Source organism: Phaethon aethereus (assembly GCF_964289735.1).
Source record: "Phaethon aethereus genome assembly, chromosome: 29".
Taxonomy (NCBI): domain Eukaryota; kingdom Metazoa; phylum Chordata; class Aves; order Phaethontiformes; family Phaethontidae; genus Phaethon; species Phaethon aethereus.
The window spans coordinates 3,219,293-3,242,958 of record NC_138605.1 but is presented as its reverse complement, the minus strand read 5'-3'; the positions used below and the strand labels follow the sequence as shown (position 1 = coordinate 3,242,958).

Below are 23,666 nucleotides of genomic sequence, written 5' to 3'. Positions count from 1 at the left end.
TGTCCCTGCACGGTGACGGGGCTGGGGGATGCAGCTTGCCTGCCCGAAGCGGCCTGGGGGACACGGGCAGCGCGAGGGGCGAGCTGATGGCGGGGCCAGGCAGCCTGGTGCGGGCAGGAGGGTCTGTACAGCAGGCTTGAGTCCATGGAGGGCTTCCCAGCCCGGGGGGGGCTGCAGGGGCCCCGAGCCTGGTGGGGATGAGGGTATTGCTGCTGCGGGGTAGGCGCATCCCACTGCAGCTGAGGTAACCAGAGCATCGGTGCAGGGGGGGATGGGGCCCTGGGGGGCCTGTGGCCAAGCCCTCCCTGGTTCCCCACGCCTGGAGCACCGCCGCCGCGTCGCCAGCACCCATTCCCCAGCATGTTATTGCTTCGTTAATGGGGGGGGAGGGGCTGCAGGGGCCTCACTGTCGGCTGGTCTCCTGCTCCACCTTGATGGTGCTGCGGGGTGGCTCCGGGGGGGCTGGAGGACCCCGTTCTGCCAGCCCATCCTCGAACTCTGTGGGGAGAGGGGGGAGATGGCGTCAGGGCAACGCTTCTATAGGTGCAAGGTAGCCAGACCATCTGGACCCTCCTGGCCACGGCAAACCCCACCCTGGCCCCGCAGGGGCTCACCTGGTCCTGGGGGCTTCCCCGGCAGGCAGGGGCTGAGCCGCCCCACACGCTCATGCGAGACCAGCCGGGCCAGGCGCAGCCCCTCATCCATCAGCGTCTGCTGGAGAATGTGGCGACTCCAGAGCCCGTGGTGGGGGAGGCCAAGGGGCACGTCGGGGGCCGCGCCAGGCGGCGGTGTCAGTCGGGGACAGGCCCCCACCGCTGCGGAGAGAAAGGCGAGAGTTAGTGCGAGGGGCTAGCAGGGGCCGGCCACTGCCTGCCCACAGGAAGGGAAGGGAGGGGAAGGGGCCCCCACTTACCCTGCAAGTGGCCATCAAGGCTCTCCCCAGAGAGGCTGGCTGCATCCTCCTCCAGGCTGGCTCGGTACGCGGCCCCGGGGGGCTCCGGCCCCACCGGCAGCGGCAGCAGCTCAGGTCGGCTCTGCTCTCCCGCCTGCCAGGAGCGCGCAGGTGAGCACAGGGCACCATGGACGGGCCCCATCCTGCCGGAGGGCTCTGTGCCACCTGCCCCAGGATGCCTACGGCTGCACACGCAGCACCAGCCCCGCGGCCGCTGCCCTGGAGCCCCTCGCTGCCTGCCCAAGCCAGCATGGACAGCCCTGGGCAAGCTGCACCATCCCACCCGCAGGTGCCCCTGCCCACGCTCGCAGGCGTGCACACCTGCACCCCCGTGCACGTGGGTGTGCACCGCCCGCACCACTGGGTGCATACCCACCTCCTGCTTGAGCCGCTTGGCCACGGTGGCTCCGCTCTCCTCGGGGTGTGCCCTGCGCGGGGGGAGGAGAAGGGGCTGCGTCAGGCGCGGAGGCGGCCGTGCAGAGGCCCCACGACATGCATGCCCGCCCGGCCTCCTGCCACGCTGCGGGCAGCGCCAGCCATGGCGGCAGGCGTGGGCGGCTGCCCGGGCAGGGTGGTGCCGCGGCACAGCACAGATCAGAGCTTTGGCGCAGATGGAGCCGGGGGTGGCAAAAGGGGGGAGCAGCTGGAGAGAGGAGGTAAAAGGCAGCCCGGCCACGGCACCCGGTGGGCAGGGACTTTGGGGGAAGGAGGCAAGGGATGGGGCATCAGCAGCAGCATCCCCCCATTGCCAGGCATGGCCCCCACTGCCTGGCATCCCAGCCATCCTCTCCACCTCCCGCACCTCTGACGTCAGGCAGAAAACGGCCCACGCGAGGGAAAGGGGACCTTGGGGCCATAGGGTCCCATCCCCATCCAGAAGCGCGGGGTTGTTGGCGCAAGCTCCCAGGGGCATAGAGGGGGTGACGGCCAGGCCCCCCCGGCCTGTGAGGAGAGCATTTGCCAGGTCTGGGCTCACCTGGTGACCTTGAGTGAGGACAGGTAGGTGCTCTCCCGCGCAACCTGCCGCGAGAGCGAGAAGAGCTCAACACGCCGCAGCAGCAGCGAGTTGTCCCGCAAGCAGAACTGGGCGGCCGCCTCGTTGATGATGAGCTGGGGGCAGAGACGAAGAGTGAGCAGGGATGGCGATGGCAGCGCTCGCCGGGACCCCATGGCAAAGGCGGCGCCTGCTCCAGGCAGGCAGATGCTGCCTGGGCAGAAGTGGACCCCAGCTCCCACCCTCTCCGTACTGAAGCCCCCACCCAAACCTCCTCCCCAGGACAGCGCCTGTCCCCCCGCTCCACCTCCACAGCTGCCCTGGCCCCTACCCCAAGGCAGCACATCCCCGGGACCTTCGAGTGCGGACCCTGCCGTGCCACCCACCTCGTGCAGGGTGAGCTGCTTGCCCTCGCGGCGCCGGGCCTCGCCGCGGCCATAGATCGCGCTGTGCCGGCGGATCTCTTCCTCCTTGTGCCGGTCACCATCCTCGAGCTGGAAGATGTGCCCCACAGCCTTGGCCAGCTTCTTGTTGAGCTTCATCAGTGCCCGCAGCTCGGCCTCGCCGCCCCGGGGGCAGCTCTGCAGCAGCCGCTCCACACTCTCTGCCACCGTCCGCGCCAGCTCCGGCTCCAGCACCTCTGCGCCTGCTGGCTGCTCAGTGCCACTCCCGCCTGGAGAGAAGGGGGGAGCCCCCGACTCCTCATCCCCACCACCCTCTGACTCAGGGGTGCTCCTCCCCAGCCACGGCGGGGCCGCCGAGGGCGACAGCTTCTCCCCTGCCTCCGTGGGGCTGCAGGCTGGGGGTGTCCCAGTGCTGCCGCCCCCCTTGCCCACAGCCTCGCTGGGGCTGGCGTGTCCGTTGCTGAGCGCCTTGCGCCCGCCAGCCTCAGAAAGCTTGAAGAGGGGGATGCTGCTGACGGGCACGGCCGAGACAGGCTGGCTGAAGAGCCCCGGGTTGGAGGCCCACTCACGCAGGGCCTTCTGGAGGCGGCGGACGTGCAGGGGCTTGGTGGCCATGCCCACCAGCGCCATGATCTCCAGGAACTCCTCCTCGCCCGCCTCGCAGAGCTGCTGCACGTCGTCCCCCCCTTGCTGGATGAAGGTCTCGTAGTAGCCCAGCAGGTTGGCACGCTGCAGCACCCGGTACAGCTGCAGCTCCCCCAGCGTGCGGGGCAGGGCCATGGCGAGCCTGCGGGACAGAGGGTGTTACAGGGGGACAGACGGACATACACGCAGGAGAAGCCCCCTCCCCACTCTTTGTCCCGGCATACAAGGGTGGAGGGGGAGCACCCCGGGGGGACGGGGGGACATGTGGTGTTTCAGGGTCCCCAAACCCCATGGGGCGCCCAGGCCTACACATGCTCCCCCAGCTGGGATGGACCCCACGGTCGCAGCTCCCTCGGACACGGTGCAGACGCGAACGGGGCCCCCCCGCGCCCTGCCGGGGCCGTACCCAGCACCCCCCAGCGCCCCCGCGTGGGGCCGGACACGCGCCAGGGGCTGCCCCAGCCCTCCCCATCCCCGACGGCGCGGGGCTGGTGATGTGCCGGTGTCCCGGTCCCGCCGGGGCCATCCGCCCCTGGGTCCCCCGCCCTGCTCCATGCCCTCCGGTGCCCCGGACCCAGCCGGTGCCCCGTCCCCCCGCGGTCCCGCCGGACCCCCCGTCCCCTCCCGCCGCCCGCCAGTCGCTCACCGCCGGCTGGAGCCGCCTCCGGCAGCTACGCCCGCCCCGTGCGCGGCCGCCGGGCGCCCGGGGGGCGGTGGGGGGCTCCGGGGACGGCGCTCCGCGGCGGGCGGGGCACTAGGGCCGGAGGTCCCGGGGCTCGGGGTCCCGCGGCCGGGCCGGGCGCGCTCGCTCCGTCGCGCCGCGCCGCTTCTGCGCGCCGCCCACACGGGCGGTACCGTGAAATAGCAGCGGCCCCGGCTGCGCCGCGGCGTGGGAGGCCCCGGGGGCGGATCCCGCGGCTGCCGCCCCCGCCGAGCGCGGCGTGGGCGGCCGCGGCGGGGGGGCTGCGGGCGGAGGCGGGGGTACGGCCCCCCCGGGAGGGAGGCACAGCGGCATCGGGAGCACGGGGGGCAGCGGGGACCGGCGCCCTGCACGGCGGCACTGGGGGTCCCGCAGCCCGAGCAGCCTCTGCCGCGGGGGGGGGGGGGCAGCAGGAAACCGGACCGGCGTCCCGGGCGGGGGGCGCGGGGGACCGAGGCGGGCACACGAGGTCACTGGGAGTTCGTGGGGGGAGGCAGGACCCCCCGGAGGCGGCTCCGGGCGGACGGGACACGGGTCGGGGGATCCCACCGCCAGCGCGGCCCCCGGACCTGGGCTGGCCCGCAGGTGCCCGGGGGCCGGTGCTCGGGGGCCGGTGCTCGCGGGGGCACCCAGCCCTGGGCCGGCGGCACCCACGGCCGTGCCCGCGGGACCCTCGACCCCGCCGGCTACGATCCCGCGGGCTCCGCTCGCAGCATCTCCGGTTCCTGTAGGAATTCGGCGAGGCGCGGCAGCGCTCCTGGGCACTGCTGCCTCGTTACCCCAGCGCTGTCCCGGGACCCCCCGCCCGGTGCCGGGGTGCCAGAGCCCTCTGCGGAGGGCTGGCACTTTGTGCCTCAGCCCCCCGGTCACCGGCAGATGCAGGCTGCCATCGATAAGCTTCAGGGTGAACACCGCTACCGTGCAGGCCTTGCCCCAGAGCAGAGAGATGGGGAGTGGAAGGAGGTTTCTCAGGAGGGGGGGACGACACTGAAGCCCCTGGCCCGCAGCGGGAGCCCCGCCAAGCAGCACCCCGGACTCCGCGGGAGGGTCACGGCCCCCACCCCGTCTCCGGCCCTGCGTGGATCGGCGCTATTTATGGCGCGGCTGGCGCGGCCGGGCGCCTGGCGTGGGTCCAGCCGCCCCCGCGCGCTCCTGCCCGGGGGGGCCATGGCGGGGCCGTGGCAGGGCCCGGGGCCCGTCTCCGGAGCTGGAGGGGGGGCAACCGGGGCTCTCCCACGGCCGCATTCCCGGATGCGGGAGTCCGGCCCCGTCGCTCCTCGACTCACCCGCCTCCGGCCGGCCGCCCCCCTCCCACGCCCCCCGCGACCAGGCGTCCGGCGCGGCAGGGCCGTTCCCAGGCCCGGCGCTGCCCCCGGCTGACGCACATCCTCCGCCCACGGCCCCGCCGCTTCCCGGCTCCACCGCCCACGGCCCAGGAGGGGGGCGGGGGGGCCGCCCGAGTCCGCTCCCCGCCCACGGGCGGCCGGCGCACCCGGCGTCCTGGCGCCCGCCGGGGAGGGACCCACGCGGCGGGGGGCACCCCCCTCCTCGGGGCGCCCCGCTGCCCCCCGCGCCGGGGGAAGGGACGCACCCTGCACCGGGGAGAACTGGGGCATCGTGTGCGGGGCCGACCTCGCCGAGCCGACCCTTCGCCCGTGGGATGCTGCATTCCCGCCGCTGCCGGGGGTCGCCCCGGCCCCGCTCCCCCCGGGGGCCCGTCCGTCCCCAGCCAGGGCAGGCGAGGCTCTGCGGCCCGGCCGGAGAAAGGCGCCTTGTCCCGCCCAGGCCCCAGCGCGGCACGACAGGGCCGGGCTGCCCCCGAGGCCACGGGAGCGGGACAGCTGTGGGGAGCTGAGGGGGCGGGATCTGCGTCTCCCGCACACATGACACTGTCACAAAAACAACGTGAGACCGCTTCTAATAGGAGGGGGCGCTTGTCAATCAGGTGGGATTCGAGAGGGGGCGGGAGGGCGTGGCGGGCCGGACCTGTGCTCTGATATGCTAAGGGGCGTGCCTGTCAGAGCCGTTACTAAGGCGGAGCTCGCGGTTGCTATGGGTTGGGCGTGCCTCTGAATTGAATGGCGCTCTTGTTGGTCAGGTGACCGAGGGCGGGACCATAGCTTGTTCCTGCCCACGCTACGGTGATAGGCTGCAGGCTCTGTCAGTCAGTGCGGCAGGCAATGGGGGGACGCGGGCGAGGCCGTAGCGGCCTTTCGATAGGTCGGCTCAGCCATCACTCGGCGATGACGCCACGCGAGGCCCCCCGCTCTCGTTGGCTGCTGCCTGGCCGTCGGCGGCCGTTGCCAGGCGGGCGGCGGTGGCGGCGGAAGCGGAAGTCGGCGGTGCGGCCGCGGCGGGAGGGATGAAACCGGCTCCGGGGCGGTGGCTCCTGGCGCTGGTGCTGCTGCTCCTGCTGCCGCCGCTGTGGGCCGCAGGTGCGTGGGGCGGCGACGTCATCCGGCGGGACGGGGGCGTCACGTCTCGCGGGGGCTCGGGCTCCGGCCCGGGACGCTGCCGCCGCCCGCGCCGTTCCCAGGGCGGCGGAGCAGTCCCCCTAGCCCAAGGGCTGTGGGCGCAGCTGGGCAGCGGGCTGGACGTGGTGACGCTGACCTAGCCGGGCCCCGGCGGCCGGGGGAACACGCTGTGCCCCCAGGGAGCCCCGGAGCACGGCCCGCCGGCTTGCAGAGCGCTCCCCGAGGCCTGAAGGTGCGGCCTGGTGCTGTGGCAGAGCATACTGGAGGGACTGGGCATTCAGCGCCTCACCGTCCTGGTCTGACGGCCTGGTTGGGCCCTCTGCGGGATTCGGGAGCCTCATTCCCCTCGGGAGCGAGTTTGTGCAGGAGGCACACTGGTATTTAGTTTTCCCTGGCACGGCGACGGCTCCAGAACGAGGACTGAAGCTGGAAACGGGAGTGGGAGGTGTGTCTGTGCCATTTCTGACAGTTGCAGGAATGGAGTTATCCTAGAAAAGGACCAGACAGCATATTCTGAGAAAAACAGCGGAACAACTTTTACTTTTATCCACCCAGAGTATCCTTATCTGGGGGAACTCCAGGAGGGGAAAGTGGATGTGTGTGTTTTGGTGGGTGAAGCAGAACAGGGGCCTCATGTTTGGTCTGTGTTGCTGAATCTCTTTTTTCTGCTTTGTGTTGCACAGATGCCAGGGAGTCAGTCATCCCACTCCAAGAGGGCCGAGCATACCATCACTCGGCTTCTCACCGTTTCTGCTACACCAACACGCGCATCCCGCAATGGCACGACATATGGACCAGAACGCAGGTGAGAGGAGAAGGTGGGTCTTCCCAGGCCTAGCTGGGCTGAGCCCTTCTGACAGCTGTGGCCATGCCCCTGTTTGCTTCCTTCCCCTGCACAGATCCGGGTCAACAGCAGCCAGATGATCCGAGTCACCCAGGTGGACAGTGAGGAGGAGCTGGAGGAGTTCAACATGTGGAACGTTGTTTTCTCCTTCCTGAAGGAGAAGCTGAATGACACCAGCATCGATGTGGATCTCTACAGCAACAAAACCTGCCTGAAGGTTGAGCTGCTGGAGGCCGGTACCACATACTGCATTGTCCTCTTCCGACGTACGTCTCCTCTGCGGTGGGGGCTCCTGGGGTGGGAGGTGGGTCTGGCTGTGCTGATGCCCTTGAGGGGCCAATGAGGACATGGTGTGAGGGCCAGCAGGGCTGGTCCTCCCTTGGGAAGGAACATGGGCCTGCAGATGGAAGGATGCCTTCATCCAAGGGAGGGTTTAGGGCACTTGCTGGAGGTTTGCCTGGGACGCTGCCTCTTCCCTGTCCTTGTGACCATGTGGGAGCTCAACCCAGAGGGCACTGTGCCAGGGTTCCTCTCAACCTGGACTCGGTGTCTTTCCAGGCTTTGACCCTAAGCTGTTCCTGGTTTTCTTCCTGGGCCTGTTGTTGTTCTTCTGTGGGGACATGCTGAGCAGGTGAGTCGCCTCCTTTTGCCCATGAGCTGGGGACAAGAAGGGTTGGGTGGGCAGTACCCGGCTAGCTCTGCAGCCTGCAGTCTCTTGTGGGGTTGCTCCCAGTGAGTGTGTTTGTGCACAGGCATCCATGAGCTGTAAAATACCTTGTGCATGTGTGTGATCTCTGCAGGAGCCAGCTCTTCTACTATTCAGCTGGGATTAGTTTTGGTTTGCTGGCCTCGCTACTCATCCTTGTCTACATGATGTCCAAGGTCATGCCTAAGGTGAGTGTGAGGCTGTCTCGGGGCGAAAGACCTTGCAGCAGTAGCCCTTTCTACACCTGTACAGTTGTTCTGGTGAGAGTGCTGGAGTTATGTGGCCTTTGGGGTGCTGGGTTGTGGGTCTGGCTTTGCATGGTGCAAGGCTTGGCAGCTGGGTGGAGGTAGCCGTGGCTGCCCGCTGCCCCACTGCCTGTCTTGAATTTCCCATCTCCTCCCCTAGAAAAGTCCTGTTTACCTCCTGCTGGTAGGAGGCTGGTCCTTTTCTCTGTACCTGCTTCAGCTGATCTTCAAGAACCTACGGGAGATCTGCAAGTCCTACTGGCAGTACCTCCTAGGTAAGTGTGAGCCCTTCGGGCTTGTCTGTTCACCAGTCTGTGTGTCTTCTACTGGAGCTGCAACATGCTAGTAGAAAATGCTGAGGCTTCCTGTCTGCCTCATGGCTGCAGACGCTGCCCTCGTGCTCCTGAGAGAGACAGGTTCCAGGGTCGGGTTTAACTGCAGCCCTGGCAGATGCTGCTCAGCCAGCTCCTGTCAGCCAGGCTGGGCCTGCCGGTTCGTGCCTGCCTGATCTCTCTGCTCTCCTGCAGGCTACTTGCTGCTCGTGGGCTTCGTGAGCTTCGGCGTGTGCTACAGGTATGGTCCACTGGAGAACGAGCGCAGCATCAACCTCCTCTCCTGGGCCCTGCAGCTCCTAGGCCTGTTGCTGATGTACTCAGGCATCCAGATCCATCCCATTGCCTCGGCCTTGGTGGTCATCGCCATCTGCACCAAGAACCTGGTCTACCCCATGCAGTGGGCCTTCGCTGCCTACAGGTGAGGACTACAAGCACCTCTGCTTGCTCCCTATTCCTCGCTCTTGTCAGGCCTGGGTGAACTGCTAGATGGAGTCTGTTGCAGAACCATGGCATTTTCGTTGGGGTTTGGGGCTTGGGTGGGTATACTGGGAGGGTTGGGTCCCTTTTTTCCCCTGGTGCAGGAGAGTGCCCTGCTCCTCCTTGTGGCTGGGAGCCTCCCTGGGGAACAAGTTGCGGAGGCCAGAGGGATGTACTCCGCTCCTCCCACTGCCAGCTCTGACCCAGCTGTGCTGGGATCTGGGCCTGTGCTAAGGGTCCTGCCCTGGCTGGCTGGGCAGTGACTGGTGCTGCTCTGCTGGCAGGAGAGTGCAGAGTGCCAGGCTCGGGCCAAGCCCCCCTCGCCTGCTGACAGAGGAGGAGTACCGGATCCAGGGTGAGGTGGAGACGCGCAAGGCCCTCGAGGAGCTTCGAAACTGCTGCAGAAGCCCAGATTTCTCTGCCTGGACTGCAGTTTCCCGCATCCAGTCTCCCAAGAGGTAATGTTCCCTGGCAGTGTGCTCCCCCTGTGTCTCTGTGTGCTTCTGCAAGCCTGGAGTCACTCTGTGCTGTCACCTCTGGCTTTAGAGATAGAGGCACAGAAGGCCCATGGTGTGCGGAAGCAGGGTGTGCCACAGGGGAGGGACAGATAACGCCTGGTCCCAGCACTGAAACACTTCGCCCCAGCTCCTTGTGCGCCAGGGCCTCACAGGAGGCCGCCAGGCATGCGCATACAACATGCTTCTTTGTGGCTTCTTCCCAGGTTTGCTGACTTTGTGGGTGGCGCCTGTCACGTCACCTGCAACGAGGTCTCTGTCCACGAACGGGAGTATGGCCTGGGTGGCATCTTCCTTGAGAACCAGCTCTTTGAGGAGGAGGAAGAGGAGGAAGATGACTCCTTTGGCAGGAATCACACGAGTTACTCCCTGTCCCAGAACCACCTGGATGCTGATTGAGGCCAGCTGCCTCGGACCCACAGAGGCGAGGGGCAGAACCGCTGCTGCTTCCCCACTGCCCTGATGCCTGCTGAGCAGAGAGACCTGTTTACCAGGGAGAGCTGGTGTGTCTGCTCCCAGCACCACTGATCCCACCCCGAGCCGGGCTGCCATGAACTCTGCAGCAGAACCTGGTGGAGGACAAGGGGGACCGACAGCCTCATCTTCCCCAGGCAGCTCCTGCCAGGCGAAGGCACGAAAGCTTTTTTTCAGCACAGCCCTGGGTGCTGGCAGGGGAGATGCAGTGAGCTGGTCCTGGCTGGGGACCTCAGGGAGGTGAGGTCTGCACTGCTGACAAGATGTGGGACCCTGGTCCTGTCTGAAGGTGTACTGGAGCCACCCTGGCTTCTGGTGTCGGTGCTTCTGAGCTCCCAGTGCGTGAATTGTAGGGGCAGGGACCTTCCCAGGCCTGGGCACTGATCTGGCTCCTGCGAGTGCCCTGAGCCCTGTCCCTCACCACAGCTGCTGTGGCTAGCAGATGGGAGCCCCTCTTCCCCACCCCACTGCCTCTGGGCTGCCAGGCACCCTGGCTCTGCCAGGAGCCTCTCTGCCTGCCAGGGTGGGGATGGAGTGAAAGGTCTGTCTTGCGTGCAAGTGCCTGTGAGGGTGACGTGTGTGAGAGGAACTTTGGACCTGTCCCACCGGTACCTGCATGCTCAGCATCTGCCTGCTGCCAGGCTGCTGTGGTGGGGGAGTGGGCAGCAGGTGACCTGCTGCTCCTGCTGTTACCAAAGATGCCAGAGGGCTCCAGCTGGTTGGGCTGTGACTGCCTTGGCTTAAATCCTGTGGCGATACCAAAAACCCCAGTGCCTCCTTGGTGGAGATGTGGCTTGGCTGCCCCCTCCGTGTGCATGTCACAGAGCTCAGAAGGCACCGCTGGTCTGCTCTGTGCCCTGCATGTGCAGCCTGCTCTCCCTGGTTGCTGCTGCACAGCAGTGGCCATGCTCAGTCTCCCTCTTGCTGTGCTTCTGTCTGCCAGGTGCTTCCTGGGCTGAGGATGAGTGTTGGTGTGCTTCCTCCTCCCTGCCTTGCCAGCGGTTAGGTGTTGGCAGCTCCCTGTCCCCTTGAAGCTGGTACCCTCTGCCCTTAACCTGCTGTTACATGGGCCCTATTGCCACTGTGCTCCTCTTCTGGCTGGTGTGAGCAGGGACTGGGGATTGCCTTGCCTGTGTTCTTGCTCCCAACGCTGAGGAGGGAGGGGGCTGTGCTGCCCAGCAGCCAGCTCAGTGCCAGCAGTCCTTGGCCTTGCCGAAGCACAAAGCTGGAGGGGACGCCCCGATCTATGCAACTACCTAAGCAATAAAGCTGCCCTCCAGCAGTCTTGCTGTCCCGCGGCTGCTCTGCTGCCATGGGGCCTGGGCTCCCACAGCCCGGCCCATACCTCGCCCACACCACTGCTGGAGCTTTTGCTGTTGGTTTGTTTCTGTCCCAGGTTTACTCCCCTGCCCTTGCTGCGCTTTTCTTCCTGCTCTGGTATGAGCAGCCTCTGTTCCTGCATCCCTCCATCCTCTCTGCGTGGTTAACGACTGATTATATTTTTAATAAAGATTTATTTTGTAGGTAATGAGCCTCACTAGGCAGTGACCCTAGGGTTCGTCCTCTGCTCTGGCCTGTCCTCAGCTCTGGCTTGTCTGCCCCAGGAGCTCACTCTGCTGCAGCTGCTGCATAGTGCTTGGGGGACAAGGAGCGGGACCCTGGGTCATGGGTTCCCTGCGGGAGCCCCAGAGCAAAGGCAGGACTGGCCACGGCCATGGCTCCCTCTCCCTGGCTGTGGTGCCAGCAGGCATCTTCTGGCCAGGGCAGCCCCGGGTGCTTTGCCAGCCCCTGTATCTTGCCCCGGTTTCCAGCAGCCCTAGGAGGAAGCTCCCTTTGTTTGCTTGGCTGCGAGTGACTTTCTCCACTTGTTCCTGCTGGGATGGGGAGGGGGGAGCGGCACCAGCAGCCCGCCCAGCTTGAGACCCCGTGCAGAGTACGGGCTGGGGGCTGGCGGGCAGCCTGGGGCTGCTTCCCAGCTGGATGGTGTGCTTCGTGCCTCAGTTTCCCCGTCGCAGGTGGGCGTGGTGCCCTGAGGGAGGTCCCTCCGCCCCTCCGTGGGCCGGCACCGGGCGCTGGTCGGGGCCAGCCCCAGCTGAAGCCACTCCAGGAGCGGCTGCTCTGCGACCGGGAGGTGAGTTGCGAACCCTCTTCTCACAGCTACCAGCCTGAAGCACCCGAGCCCCCCGCACCCTGGGGCTGGCTGGGGGCACGCTGTCCACACAGCCTGCACCCCAGGTGACCCCCATCCCCTGGCCTGGCACTGTGGGGAAGACTGGGGTGAGCGCAGGGCTGCCCTGGAGCTGTGTGAGGGGCTTTTGCTCTGGTCCCACTCATGGGTGCTCACCCTGGGCTCCCACACCCAGCAGCACAGGGTCTCTGTGCCAGTGCCCTGTGCAGGGGGAGGCTGCGGGGACCCATGGGCAGCTCTGCCATCCTCTCTGGAGGCTGCTGCTAGCAGGGCAGCTCCTGATGGAGACACCTCCATCGCCCCGCTTGCCTCATCCTTCCCCACCTCCTCACCCGTGAACTTTCCCCGGGCACCGATAAGTGGGGCTGGGTTTACAGCCCTGCACCCAGCCTGTGCCCGGGCTGTAAAGCAAGGGTGAAGGTCACCCCAGGGAACGCGGCTGCTCTGTAAAAGACAGGTGAGGGATGGGTGGATCGTGGGTGGGAAAAGCACCACAGTCCCTTGTGGGATCCTTTGGGTGCTGCTGTCCACAGAGCAGGGCTGCTGGGGGGGCCTGGGCTCCCCCCACCCTGAGCCTGTCCCCTCCCTGTCCTGGCTTCCCCCTGCCAGGAAGGAGGGAGGAAGTGGAGGCTGAATTCGTCCCTGCCCCGAGAATAGGATCCAGGTGTCCATGTTTCCTGTCTGGGCTCCCGCTTCCCCCGCAGCTTGGGTAGGAGGTGTCCTGCCACCCAAGCCCCTATCCTCACCGCAGGCTCCTGGGTGCCAGGGTGCCCCAGGAAGGAGCCCTCTGTGCCAGTGCGGGTGCATGGCTGCCTTGTCCCCTGTCCCCCGCGCTGTCAGCCCCAGCACGGTGCCTGCGGGAGCTGGGCACAGCAGGCTCAGGGAGCAGCCAAAGTCCCAGCTGCATCCTGCTGGCCACGGGCCGCATCCTGCCCTGCCCTGCACCAGGCTCAAGCTTTCAAGCTTCAGCTTGAAGCCTTCAGCTTCACGCCTTGCCGCGTGTCTTGGTGGGTCCGTGCCCCCCAGGTTCTGGGGTATGCTGTTCTCCCTGGAGCCCTCCAAGCCTTAAAGGGTAGGGGGCAGCCAGAGCCTCCAGGGTGCAGGTGCTGCTGAGGACCAGTGGGGTGTTTTGGGGAAGGGGCTGTGTGTCCGGGGGCTGCAGCCCCGTCTCCGCTCTGCCGCAGCCTCCCCAGAGCCGCCTGGCGATGGAAGCCACCACCTCGCTGCTGGACGCCTCAGCAGTTGGGGACCTGGTACTGCTGGACCCACTCACCGAGGAGTCGCTGCTCCACACCCTGCAGGAGCGCTTCCACCGCAGTGACATCTACGTGGGCACCGGGACAGGGGCACGGGGTCTGGGGTGGGGAGCAGGACATGGGGTCTGGGGTGGGGGCTCTGGAGTGGAGAGCACCAGGATCTGGGCTGGGTCCTCCCGGCCCTGCACCCATGCTGTCCTGCTCACCCGCAGACGTACATTGGGAACGTGGTGATCTCGGTGAACCCCTACCGCTCTCTGCCCATCTACACGCCCGAGAAGGTGCAGGAGTACCACAACTGCAACTTCTTCGCCGTGAAGCCCCACATGTGAGCACGGGGAGCCCAGCAGCCCTGGGCTGCCCTCAGTGCCCCTGGATCCTGCCAAGGGCTTCACCCACGGGCGAGCCCGAGGCTTCGGGGTCTGGGGGATTCCACTCAGGGCAGCCTCACAGGCACAACGGGGTCTCTTGGCGTTTTCTGAAGCCCCCTTCTAACCCCCCCTCGCCCCCAGCTACGCCATCGCCGACGATGCCTACCGCTCGCTGCGGGACCGGGACAGGGACCAATGCATCCTCATCACTGGCGAGAGCGGGGCCGGCAAGACAGGTAGAGCTGGGGCTGCCGCTGCGCACTCACAGGGATACGAGGGGCTCGGGACGGGTGGACATGGCCGCGGCACCCATGGCCCCTCGCTCGCAGAGGCCAGCAAGCTGGTGATGGCCTACGTGGCGGCTGTGTGCAGCAAAGGGGAGGAGGTGGACAAGGTGAAGGAGCAGCTCCTGCAGTCCAACCCCGTGCTGGAGGGTACGTGCTCTGTGCCTCGCGCCCTGCGCCCGTCCCAGGGCTCAGCACAGCCCCCCCAGCCACGCTGTAACCCCGTCCTCCCCCTGCAGCCTTTGGAAATGCCAAGACCATCCGCAACGACAACTCCTCCCGATTCGTGAGTGACCAGGGAACCGGGGCAGTGGAGCCACGTCCTGCAGGGAGTGGGGACAGACCCGCTGGGGCCATGTGGACCCTGGTGGGGCTGGAGGCTGGGATGGGGACATGGGGAGCGGAGCTGCCGTCCCCCACGGGGTCGCCCTGCCCTGACCCCAGCCCTGTCCCTCAGGGCAAGTACATGGACGTGGAGTTCGACTTCAAGGGGGAGCCCCTGGGAGGGGTCATTCACAACTGTGAGTACCGGTCACCCGCCCAGGGGGTCGCACCTCACACGCCCCGGTGACACTGACCCCTGCCCGCAGACCTGCTGGAGAAATCCCGCATTGTCCGGCATGTGAAGGGCGAGAGGAACTTCCACATCTTCTACCAGCTCCTGGCTGGGGGCTCAGTGCAGCTGCTCCGTAGGTCCAGCCCCCCCTGCACAGGGGGTCGGGGGGGTCAGGGGCTTGGAGAGGCCATGGCTGAGCCGCCTCCCCGCCCCCCCCACCCCCCCAGAGCAGCTGAAGCTCCGCCAGGACTGCCGCCACTACGGCTACCTGAACCGGGAGAGCTCTGGCCTGCCCGGCATGGACGACGCGGACAACTTCCGCACCATGCAGGTACCGCCAGCCAGGGCCTGGGGGGCCGGGAAGCCATGACCAGCACCCACCCCCCCACCAAAGCACCCTGGGGCTGGTCCCATCCCCCTGAGCTGCCTGTGTCTGTCCCCAGGATGCCATGAGGGTCATCGGCTTCTCGCCCACCGAGGTGACGGCGCTGCTGGAGGTGACGGCCGTGGTGCTCAAGCTGGGCAACGTGCAGCTGAGCAGCAGCTACCAGGCCAGCGGGATGGAGGCCTGCAGCGTCGCTGAGCCGGAGGGTAGGGACAGGGATGGGCCCGGCGCGGGTCGGGGGCCCCCCTTTGGCCCTTCGCCCAGCTCCGGCACCGCTGCGTCCCTGCGCAGAGCTGCAGGAGATCTGCGAGCTGATCGGGCTGGACCCCGGCGTGCTGGAGCGGGCGCTGTGCTCGCGCACAGTGAAGGCACGGGACGAGATGGTGCTCACCACCCTCAGCGTCCCCCAGGTAAGGGGGACCGTTCCCTGCTGCGGGGGTGGAGCCTGGCAGCCCCCCAGGAGCCAGCACAAGCCCCTTACCCCTCTTCCCAGGGCTACTACGGTCGGGACGCACTGGCCAAGAACATCTACAGCCGCCTCTTCGACTGGCTGGTGAACCGCATCAACACCAGTATCCAGGTCGGTGCCTGGGGTGACAGACACTGGCCCCCCATCCTGGATGGGGCCCCGGCCCCCCACCCCACACGGGGCCAGGACATAGTTCAGTGCCCCTCTGTCTCCCCAGGTGAAGCCGGGCAAGCAGAGGAAGGTGATGGGTGTCCTGGACATCTATGGCTTTGAGATCTTCCAGGTGAGTGCAGGGCCCACCTGGACCCATCCTGCTGCTGAGGGGGGCTGGGGGCAGTGGATGGGACATTGGGCAGTGCCAGGGGCTTGGGCATGACCTGCCATGCAGGACCCTTCTCTCGCAGGACAATGGCTTTGAGCAGTTCATCATCAACTACTGCAACGAGAAGCTGCAGCAGATCTTCATCCTGATGACCCTGAAGGAGGAGCAGGAGGAATATGTCCGAGAGGTACCCCTGTCCCATGCCGGTCAGGCTGGATACAGCCCCTCTGCCTGTGCCAGAGCATGGCCGCCGAGGAGCCTTCGCCCCCCGGGGACACGGAAGTGCCAGAGACAGCTCCGCGGCAGCACGTCCCTCCCTCGCCCTGCTCCCTGCCGGGAGCAGATTCAATAGCAGGAAGGCAGGGAGGGATTCAGGATCCCTGTCCCCGTGGTCGGATGTCCGGTTCCTGCCCCACATCAGCTGGGGGGTGTCTGTAGGGCAGGGTCTGGGCGGTCCATGTGCTGTGTGTCTGGGGGTCTGTGCATCTGACCCCTGTCTGCTCCCAGGGCATCCAGTGGACCCCGGTGGAGTTTTTTGACAACAGCATCATCTGCAACTTGATTGAGAATGTGAGTTGCCCCCCAGTGCCGGGGGCCCAGGTTAGGGTCCCAGCTCCCCCCCCATCACACCCGGCATGAGTTTGGGCTGAGCAGAGCCTGGAGCACCCCCAGTGTGATGGAGCCACAGCCTGGGGCCAGGGCCGGTTTGGGGTGACGCTGTCTGTCGCGGCGCAGAGCAAGTGCGGGATTCTGGCCATGCTGGACGAGGAGTGCCTGCGGCCTGGCGTGGTCAACGAGGACACCTTCCTCACCAAGCTGAACCAGCTCTTTGCTGCCCACGAGCACTACGAGAGCAAGGAGACACAGAACGCCCAGCACGTCATGGACGCCAGCCTGCCCACGCAATGCTTCCGCATCCACCACTACGCTGGCAAGGTCCGCCACAGCCGTGGGCACCTGCCAGCACCTGCAGCCCCAGCCCCGATGGGGGCAGCTGGGACCCCCAGGTCTATTTCCCAGCTTCGTGTAGGAGCTGCGGGGCTGGACTGGGACGGGGGATGGAGGCGCTGAACTGCAGCCCGCGCTCTCCCCGAGCGCGGCCCCCCACGCACCCCGCTGAGCGCCGACCCCGCTCCCGTGCCCAGGTGACCTACAACGTGAAGGGCTTCATCGAGAAGAACAACGACCTGCTCTTCCGCGACCTCTCGCAGGCCATGTGGGCTGCCCGGCACACACTGCTGCGCTCCCTCTTCCCCGAGGGAGACCCCCAGAAGGTGTCCCTCAAGCTGCCCCCCACTGCCGGCTTCCAGTTCAAGGCCTCGGTGGCGACGCTGATGAAGAACCTCTATGCCAAGAACCCCAACTACATCAGGTACCGGCCCGGGGGGAGCCCAAATCCCAGCCCTGCCGCCAGTGGGACCCCCCCCCCCGAGCCCACTACTGCCCTCCCCAGGTGCATCAAGCCCAACGAGACCAAAACGGCAACGCTCTTCACGCCAGAGCTGGTGCTGGCGCAGATCCGGTACCTGGGGCTGATGGAGAACGTGCGGGTGCGGCGGGCAGGCTACGCCTTCCGCCAGCTCTACGGCCCCTTCCTGCAGCGCTACAAGATGCTCAGCCCCCGGACCTGGCCCCGCTGGGTCGGCAGCGACAGGTACAGGGCTGGGCTGGACCGCGGGCGCCTCTGGCTGCCCCCCGGCCTCGGGGCAGCAGGGCTCTGACCAGCCTTGTCGCCCGCGGTGGTGCAGGGAGGGGGCCGAAGTGCTGCTGGCGGAGCTGGCGTTCCCCCCTGAGGAGGTGGCGTTCGGCCACACCAAGATCTTCATCCGCTCGCCGCGCACCGTGAGTCCGGGGATGGGGGAGCGGGGGGGACCCCGCTATGGAGCGGCGGGGCTGCTGGGGCGGCAGGGCCTGACCCAGGGTGGGTGCCAGCCCCACGGGTCCCCTCACCCCACTGGCGGCCCCGAGCCTGTGCTGGGGGCTGCTGGGTGATGCTGCGGCCCCCGGAGCTGGCTCCCAGCTGGGGGTCCCTGTGCCCACTCGGTGCCCAGCACTCACCCTGGCTGTCCCCAGCTCTTTGACCTGGAGCGGCGGCGGCAGGAGCGCGTAGCCCAGCTTGCCACCCTCATCCAGAAGATGTTTCGTGGCTGGCGGTGCTGGACCCAGTACCAGCTGATGCGCAAGAGCCAGATCATCATCTCTGCCTGGTTCCGGGGCCACGTGGTGAGGAGGGGGGTACTGGCTGCGCTTCCCCTGCCCATCCCTCACGGCCCAGCAGGGCCCCCTGGCTCTCCCAAGCCCCCCGGCTCACCCCGCCTCTCCCCACCGCAGCAAAAGAACAAGTACAAGCAGATGAAGCAGTCAGCACTCATCATCCAGGCGTACGCACGGGGCTGGAAGGTGAGGGCTGGGCACCCTGAGGCCGCTGGCTGGGGCGGCAGGTCTCTTCGCGCGGGTAGCGTGATGAGCAGGGCAGGGGTGCGCGGTGGGAAGGGGCAAGGGGCTCCACGTGTCCCATGGTGGGACCAGACTCATCTCCTCTCCCTGTCTTCCATCCTTCTCTCCTGCCTCTCTCCCTCTCGCTCCCTATCTGTGTTGGTGTCTCCCCGCCTTGGGCTCCCCGGGCTCTCACCCCCCACAGTCTCGCCGGCTCCTCCGGGAGCTGAAGTCCCAGTGCCACCGTCGTGCAGCTGCTGCCACCATCGCTGCTTACTGGAGAGGGTACCAGGTAACGGGGCCAGCCCTGCTGCGGGGACGTGTGCCCTTGCCCACTGCCTCTGTCCTGCTCTCCACGCCACTGTGTCTGGGGCTGTCTGTCTGTCTGCCCACCCTGTCAGGCTGGAGTGGCTGTCCTCTCCACTGGGGCTGAATGGGGACGGGGGACAGGGCGGAGGGGAGGGACACCCGTGTCCCGGGTGGCTGGCAGGGGGAAGGCAGAGAGGTCCCGCATCCCCACCACTGCCGCCGCTGATGGCCGTCTCCGGCAGGTCCGCAGGGCGTACAGGAGGTATTTCCGCTCTGGGGCCAGCGCCCGCCTGGCCAACTTCATCTACCGGCGGCTGGTGAGTAGGGCCAGGGGTAGAGGGGGCAGGTCACCTTGCCAGCCCCCTGTCCCTGGGGCTAGACCGGGGACCCTCCCGACCCCCCGCCACATTGCTGCACCCAGGTACAGAAGTTCCTGGTGGGGCTGGGGAGGAACCTCCCGCCGCTGTCGGTGATGGACCGGACCTGGCCCCCTGCGCCATATAAGTTCCTGGCCGATGCCAACCAGGAGCTGAGGAGCATCTTCTACCGCTGGAAGGTGGTAGCAGGGGGGGCAGGGAGGGCTGTGGCTGGCACCCCCTGTCCCTCCACGCCGGCCCCCGGCAGGGCTCTGCAGCGGCACTGAATCGCCCCCTCCTTCGGCAGTGCAAGAAGTACCGGGAGCGGCTGACGCCGCAGCGCAGGGCCCTGCTGCAGGCCAAGCTCTGTGCCAGCGAGCTCTTCAAGGACAAGAAGACGCTCTACTCCAAAAGGTGCCAGGGCTGGGGGCTGGCGGGGGGGGTGCGCAGGGCGGCACCGGCTGATGGCCCCCGTCCCCAGCCTGCAGCAGCCTTTCCAGGGCGAGTACCTGGGGCTGACGCAGAACCCCAAGTACCAGAAGCTCCATGCCGTGGCCAAGGACAAGCTGGTGATGGCCGACACTGTGAGGAAGGTGAACAGAGCCAGCGGCAAGGTGAGCCCCTTCCCCATCCCTGCCACACCGGGAGAGGTGTGGGATGCGCTGACCTCCCTGCCTGCAGACCGTCCCACGCCTGCTGCTGCTCACCACCGAGCATCTGGTCCTCGCCGACCCCAAGGCTGCCCAGCCCAAGACCGTACTCAGCCTGGGCGACATCTCCAGCGTCTCCGTCACCCGCTTCTCCGACGGCTTCCTGGCCCTGCACCTCAAGGAGGTACCCAGGGAGGGGTGTCCTTGGGGGCTCGGGGGGTTCCTGGCAGGGGCTGACCCCTCCCGCGCCCCACAGACCTCCCCAGGAGGGGCCAAGGGCGACTTCCTGCTCGTCAGCGACCACCTCATCGAGCTCGTCACCCGCCTGCACCAGACCCTCATGGACGCCACCGCCCAGGCCCTGCCCCTGCACATCGCCGACCGGTATGGGGGGGCGGGGCCGCCGTGGGTGGGGCCCACGGGGCGAGGCAGGGTGGTGGCTGGGGCGGAGCCCACAGGGGCAGGGTGGGGCAGGGTGAGGTTTGTGGGGGTGGAGCTTGCAAGGGTGGGGTTCACAGGGTGGGGCATCAGGGGAAGGTCCTGATTGGCTGCTGCAGGCAGCCCCCGAGAGGTGGGTGTAACAGAGGCAGCTCATTGGGCAGGAGGAGGGGCGGGGCTGGGCGGGGCTGGGCTCGGGGGGGGGGGGTCCCACTGGCGGCAGGGCTGGGATTTGGGCTCCCCCCGGGCCGGTACCTGATGTAGTTGGGGTTCTTGGCATAGAGGTTCTTCATCAGCGTCGCCACCGAGGCCTTGAACTGGAAGCCGGCAGTGGGGGGCAGCTTGAGGGACACCCCTCCACTCTGCCCCCCCAGGTTCTCCACCCGCTTCCAGAAGGGCGATGTGGCCGTCACCGTGGTGGAGTCGGCCAAGGCTGGCGGCGACGTCCCCATCTGCAAGAAGCGGGGCAGCCACAAGATGGAGGTGCTGGTCCACTGAGGGGCCCCCACCCACCTACGCACCAGCACCCCTGTCGTGTCCCCCCCCCCCCCCGGGTCCTTGCGCTGCTGCCCAGGAATCGCTGCAAACCCATTAAACAGACGTTCTGGTGTCGGTACCCTTGCGGTGTCGCGGTGGGTGCCTCAGTGCTGCAGCAGGGCAGGGGCGCGCTGCCGGATGGATGGAGCCCCCCCGCCTCCCCGCCGCCTGATTGCAGCCGGCGCTCTGCTTGGCGGTGATTGGAAAGGCCCCAAATTGTGGCCGCTTTTCCCATTAAGTGGGAAAGCAGCTCGCTCTGCTGCAGAGGCAATTTCTGGGTGGCTGCAGGTGCCTGGCACGTGAGGTCCTCAGCACCCACCTGCCTGCGCTGCCCGTCCCCATCTCCCTCTGGCCAGAGCCCCCCACCCTGTGCAGGATGCTCCCCACCTCGCTCGGCTCCACCCCTGTGCCAGCCGCCCTCCCTGGGCTGGCACTGGAGCCACATTCGGGGAGCGTGGCTGCAGCCCCGAGCAGAGCAGGGGGACAGAGAGGAGCCAGCGTGTGGCCCCAGTGCCACCGCTGCAGCCCCAGGAGCCGGGGCCCCCACACAGCTCCCACAGCAGCCCCCCTCCCACTGCCTTTTCTCTCCTGCTCTCATCAAGCTCTCGGAGGGGGGTTTTTTCCTGTCCCCACACGTCACCCGCATTACCTTCGGGAGCTGACAACTCCCCGTCACATCAGCAGCAGCTCCCCGGTGGGCCCTGGAGCATCGATCTGGTTTGTTGGGCACGGGGTGGGGCACGTGCGGGCACGGGCACCCAGGCGCTTGGGCAGCGCTTGCACAGGGGCGGGTCACGTGTGTGCGTGGGGGCACTTGACAGCGCGGACATGCTCCGGCTCCGAGGGCTCCCTTCCCTCTTCCCGCTGCGGGCTGTATCACGTCCCAGCCCCGGGACCTTCCCGCCTGGGTACGGCGAGGGGTGAAAGCCATAAACAAGTCTGCCACAGCCCAGGGCACTACGGCTCTTCGCGGCTCTGTTGTGCTTGGCACCACACAAGTAGGTGTTATTAATTAATTAGGCCGGCTCTGGCCAGGCTCCGATTTAATTAACGTCCCCGGTACTGCAGATGCTGCCCTGCCCCAGGCTGCGCTGCCACGTGAGCCGCCACTGCCAGGCCGCCTTCCCGCGGGGCCGGCACAGCCGGCCTGTTGATGGGGCTGAAGTCGGTGGCTCTCACTTGTTGGCCTTGCGCGGTCCCCCTTCCCTCGCGTGCCTCCCCTTCGCCCCAACTTTTCCTCCCCACCTTCCGTCGCTGCACCCCCCAGCCCCTGCCTGGGGTGAGGGCATGGCAGCACAGGGGGAGGCTGGGGATGGGGACATAAGGATGCAAGGTCAAGCCCAGGCTCCCAGAAGGCCAAGTGGGGCTGGGGGTGCTGGCCCAGTCTGGATGACAGAGGAGTCTGGGGAAAGGCAGCCCTACATGGGGGCAGACCCCCGGGCGGCCGGGGCCCATTGGTGCAGGGAGTGCTCCCAGCTCGGGAGCTGGCAGCCCCAGAGTGGGGCTGGGAAAGACAGGCAGGGTGTGCAGTACAGAGAGTGTGTCTGTGGGCACATGTGTGCTTGTGTGTGCAGTTGAGTAGTTGTATGTGTGTGCAGAGGAACGTGTGTGTGCATGCACACACGTGTGTGTGCATCATCTGCCTGTGGTGGGAGCCCGGCTGATCCTTGCTGCGGTGTGAGACCTCCCAAAGCCCGGCCGCAGAGCACCCGCCAGCAGCTGTGCCAGCGTGGCACACGGGACCGCTCCCACCATGTGTGTCCCCACACGTGCTGACGGCTGTGTCGTGCCCGGGTGTGCACGTCTCCCCACGCTTGCAGCACAAGGAAGGGGCACTGCAGCACGGTGGGGAGCTGGCGTGCCTGCGTGGGCGCGCTTGTGTGGCGGTGTGACTCTGCGTGTGTAACGGGTGCCTGTCGGTACCACGGTGCCTGCGTGGGCGTGAAGCTGCAGGGTTGGGGTACCACCCCCCCTGGCCCCCATTGGCGGCTCTCCTCTCGCCCACCCACGCTGTGCCATGGGCAGAGCCCCTTATTTAATGCTGCACAGCAGCCAGCACCCCAGTGCTTCACCTCCCAGCTGAGCCCGCGCTGGGAGAGCCGTCGGTGCAGCCTGCGGCCGCTGCCCACCTCACCTCGCTGCATCGCCCGCTCTGCAGCTGCCGGCGGTGACCGTCGCTCTGCCCCGGGCCCCACAGCGGGTGACACCTGAGGGCTCAGCAGGTCTGTGCCCCTGTGGCAACCGGCCCTGGGGCCTTCCCCGGGTCCCTGGGGGGCTGCAGCATCCTGACCTCACCCAGCTGGGGCTGGGAGAAGGGAGGAGGGGGAAGTTGGGGAAGGCGCAGGGGAGGGCATGGGCCAGGAGGAGAGATGGGGCAAAGATGCCGCTTGAACTGGGGGAGGGCTGGGGGGGGGGGCTCTGGAAGCAAGTCTGGGCTCTGGCTGCCAGCAAGCGTGTGTGTGCCAGTGCGTGTGTCAGGGCATGCGTGTGTGTGTGCTGATGGGGGGGGCGTGCAGGACTGAGCCCGAGCCTCTGCCTGTGATCCCGCTGTGCCTGCTCTCGGTCTCGTGTGCGTGTTCGCACGGTCCGGCTGCTGTGTGACTGCGCAAACGCGGCACCGCGGGCACGAGTGGTGGCACGGACCCCGCGGGGATCCGTGTTCCCCTGCCCGCACCCCTGCGATGCATCCCCCAGAAGGCAGCCCCTGGGCTGCAGCCCCCTCCCTAGGACGCTGGCAGGGTGCTGCCAGCTCGCAGGGAGCGGGGGGGATTTACTGCCCCCTTCCCCACCACCCCCGGGAAGCGGCGCGGTTCCTCCGCCCGCGGACAGGGGCGGGGGTCCCGCCGCCCCCGGCCCCCTGCCTCCCGTGTCGCTGCCTTCCCTTCCTAGTGCTTGAACCGGTCCCAGGCTCGTCCCGGGCCGCCCCGCGGAGGGGTCGCTGGCTCGGGCCGCCCCCGGGGCCCCGCCGCTGACCGCCGCCCCCAGGCCCCCCCCCCAGGATGAGGAGCCGCCCGGCGCTGACGGCGCTGCTTGTCCTGGCGCTGCCGCTCACCATCGCCCGCCGCCCCGCAGCCGCCACCGCCCCGCCGGGCCCCGCGCCCCCCGCACAGGTAGGGCCGTCGGTGCGCCGCCGGGAGGGTGGCGGCGGGCGGCGCCGGGCCCCCCCGGACCCCCTCGCCGCCGCTCACCCGCGTCGCTTCCCCCAGGGGATGCCCGTCCCGGAGCCGCTGCCCTGGAGAGCCCGCGGCAGCCCCGGCGCTGCCTACGCCGCCCTGCTGCAGCTGCTGCGGGAGGAGGACGCCGGTGAGGCCCGGGGCCGGCCGGGCTGCGGAGGGTCCGTCCGT

At 67.6% G+C, this 23,666-nt stretch overlaps 3 protein-coding genes across 3 annotated transcripts; 2 read left to right on the top strand and 1 right to left on the bottom strand.

Annotated features, from left to right (window-relative positions):
• Positions 1–403: 403 nt before the first annotated feature.
• NAB2 (NGFI-A binding protein 2) lies at positions 404–4,437 on the bottom strand (the record flags this gene model as incomplete). Its single annotated transcript, XM_082011946.1, has 7 exons — positions 4,379–4,437; positions 2,333–3,137; positions 1,929–2,062; positions 1,329–1,380; positions 914–1,046; positions 615–815; positions 404–498 (listed from the first exon to the last, which is right to left on the bottom strand). Exons 2-7 carry the CDS (start codon positions 3,128–3,130, stop codon positions 404–406), a joined length of 1,413 nt encoding a protein of 470 aa, XP_081868072.1. The 5' UTR covers positions 3,131–3,137; positions 4,379–4,437.
• Positions 4,438–6,057: 1,620 nt separating this feature from the next.
• On the top strand, positions 6,058–9,690 carry NEMP1 (nuclear envelope integral membrane protein 1; the record flags this gene model as incomplete). Its single annotated transcript, XM_082011870.1, has 9 exons — positions 6,058–6,130; positions 6,853–6,974; positions 7,069–7,279; positions 7,572–7,644; positions 7,814–7,907; positions 8,125–8,239; positions 8,492–8,717; positions 9,061–9,234; positions 9,498–9,690. 9 exons carry the CDS (start codon positions 6,058–6,060, stop codon positions 9,688–9,690), a joined length of 1,281 nt encoding a protein of 426 aa, XP_081867996.1.
• A 3,182-nt stretch (positions 9,691–12,872) lies between these two features.
• On the top strand, positions 12,873–20,357 carry MYO1A (myosin IA). Its single transcript, XM_082011822.1, has 28 exons — positions 12,873–13,281; positions 13,422–13,537; positions 13,722–13,816; positions 13,910–14,014; positions 14,104–14,150; positions 14,322–14,385; positions 14,455–14,553; positions 14,648–14,751; positions 14,864–15,011; positions 15,097–15,215; positions 15,299–15,385; positions 15,492–15,557; positions 15,679–15,783; positions 16,104–16,166; positions 16,332–16,532; positions 16,742–16,968; positions 17,050–17,250; positions 17,345–17,438; positions 17,670–17,819; positions 17,928–17,996; positions 18,238–18,324; positions 18,584–18,658; positions 18,763–18,897; positions 19,005–19,111; positions 19,179–19,311; positions 19,379–19,531; positions 19,604–19,731; positions 20,160–20,357. Exons 1-28 carry the CDS (start codon positions 13,159–13,161, stop codon positions 20,281–20,283), a joined length of 3,225 nt encoding a protein of 1,074 aa, XP_081867948.1. The 5' UTR covers positions 12,873–13,158; the 3' UTR covers positions 20,284–20,357.
• The last annotated feature ends 3,309 nt before the right edge of the window (positions 20,358–23,666 follow it).

What these genes read in the sequence shown, in the direction of transcription:
- MYO1A (XM_082011822.1), top strand. Translation starts at nt 13,159, where the DNA reads ATGGAAGCCACCACCTCGCTGCTGGACGCCTCAGCAGTTGGGGACCTG. An exon ending in ATGGCTTTGAGATCTTCCAG is followed by an intron (nt 15,558 to 15,678) that starts GTGAGTGCAGGG and finishes CTTCTCTCGCAG; the next exon opens with GACAATGGCTTTGAGCAGTT. An exon ending in CGTACGCACGGGGCTGGAAG is followed by an intron (nt 17,997 to 18,237) that starts GTGAGGGCTGGG and finishes CACCCCCCACAG; the next exon opens with TCTCGCCGGCTCCTCCGGGA.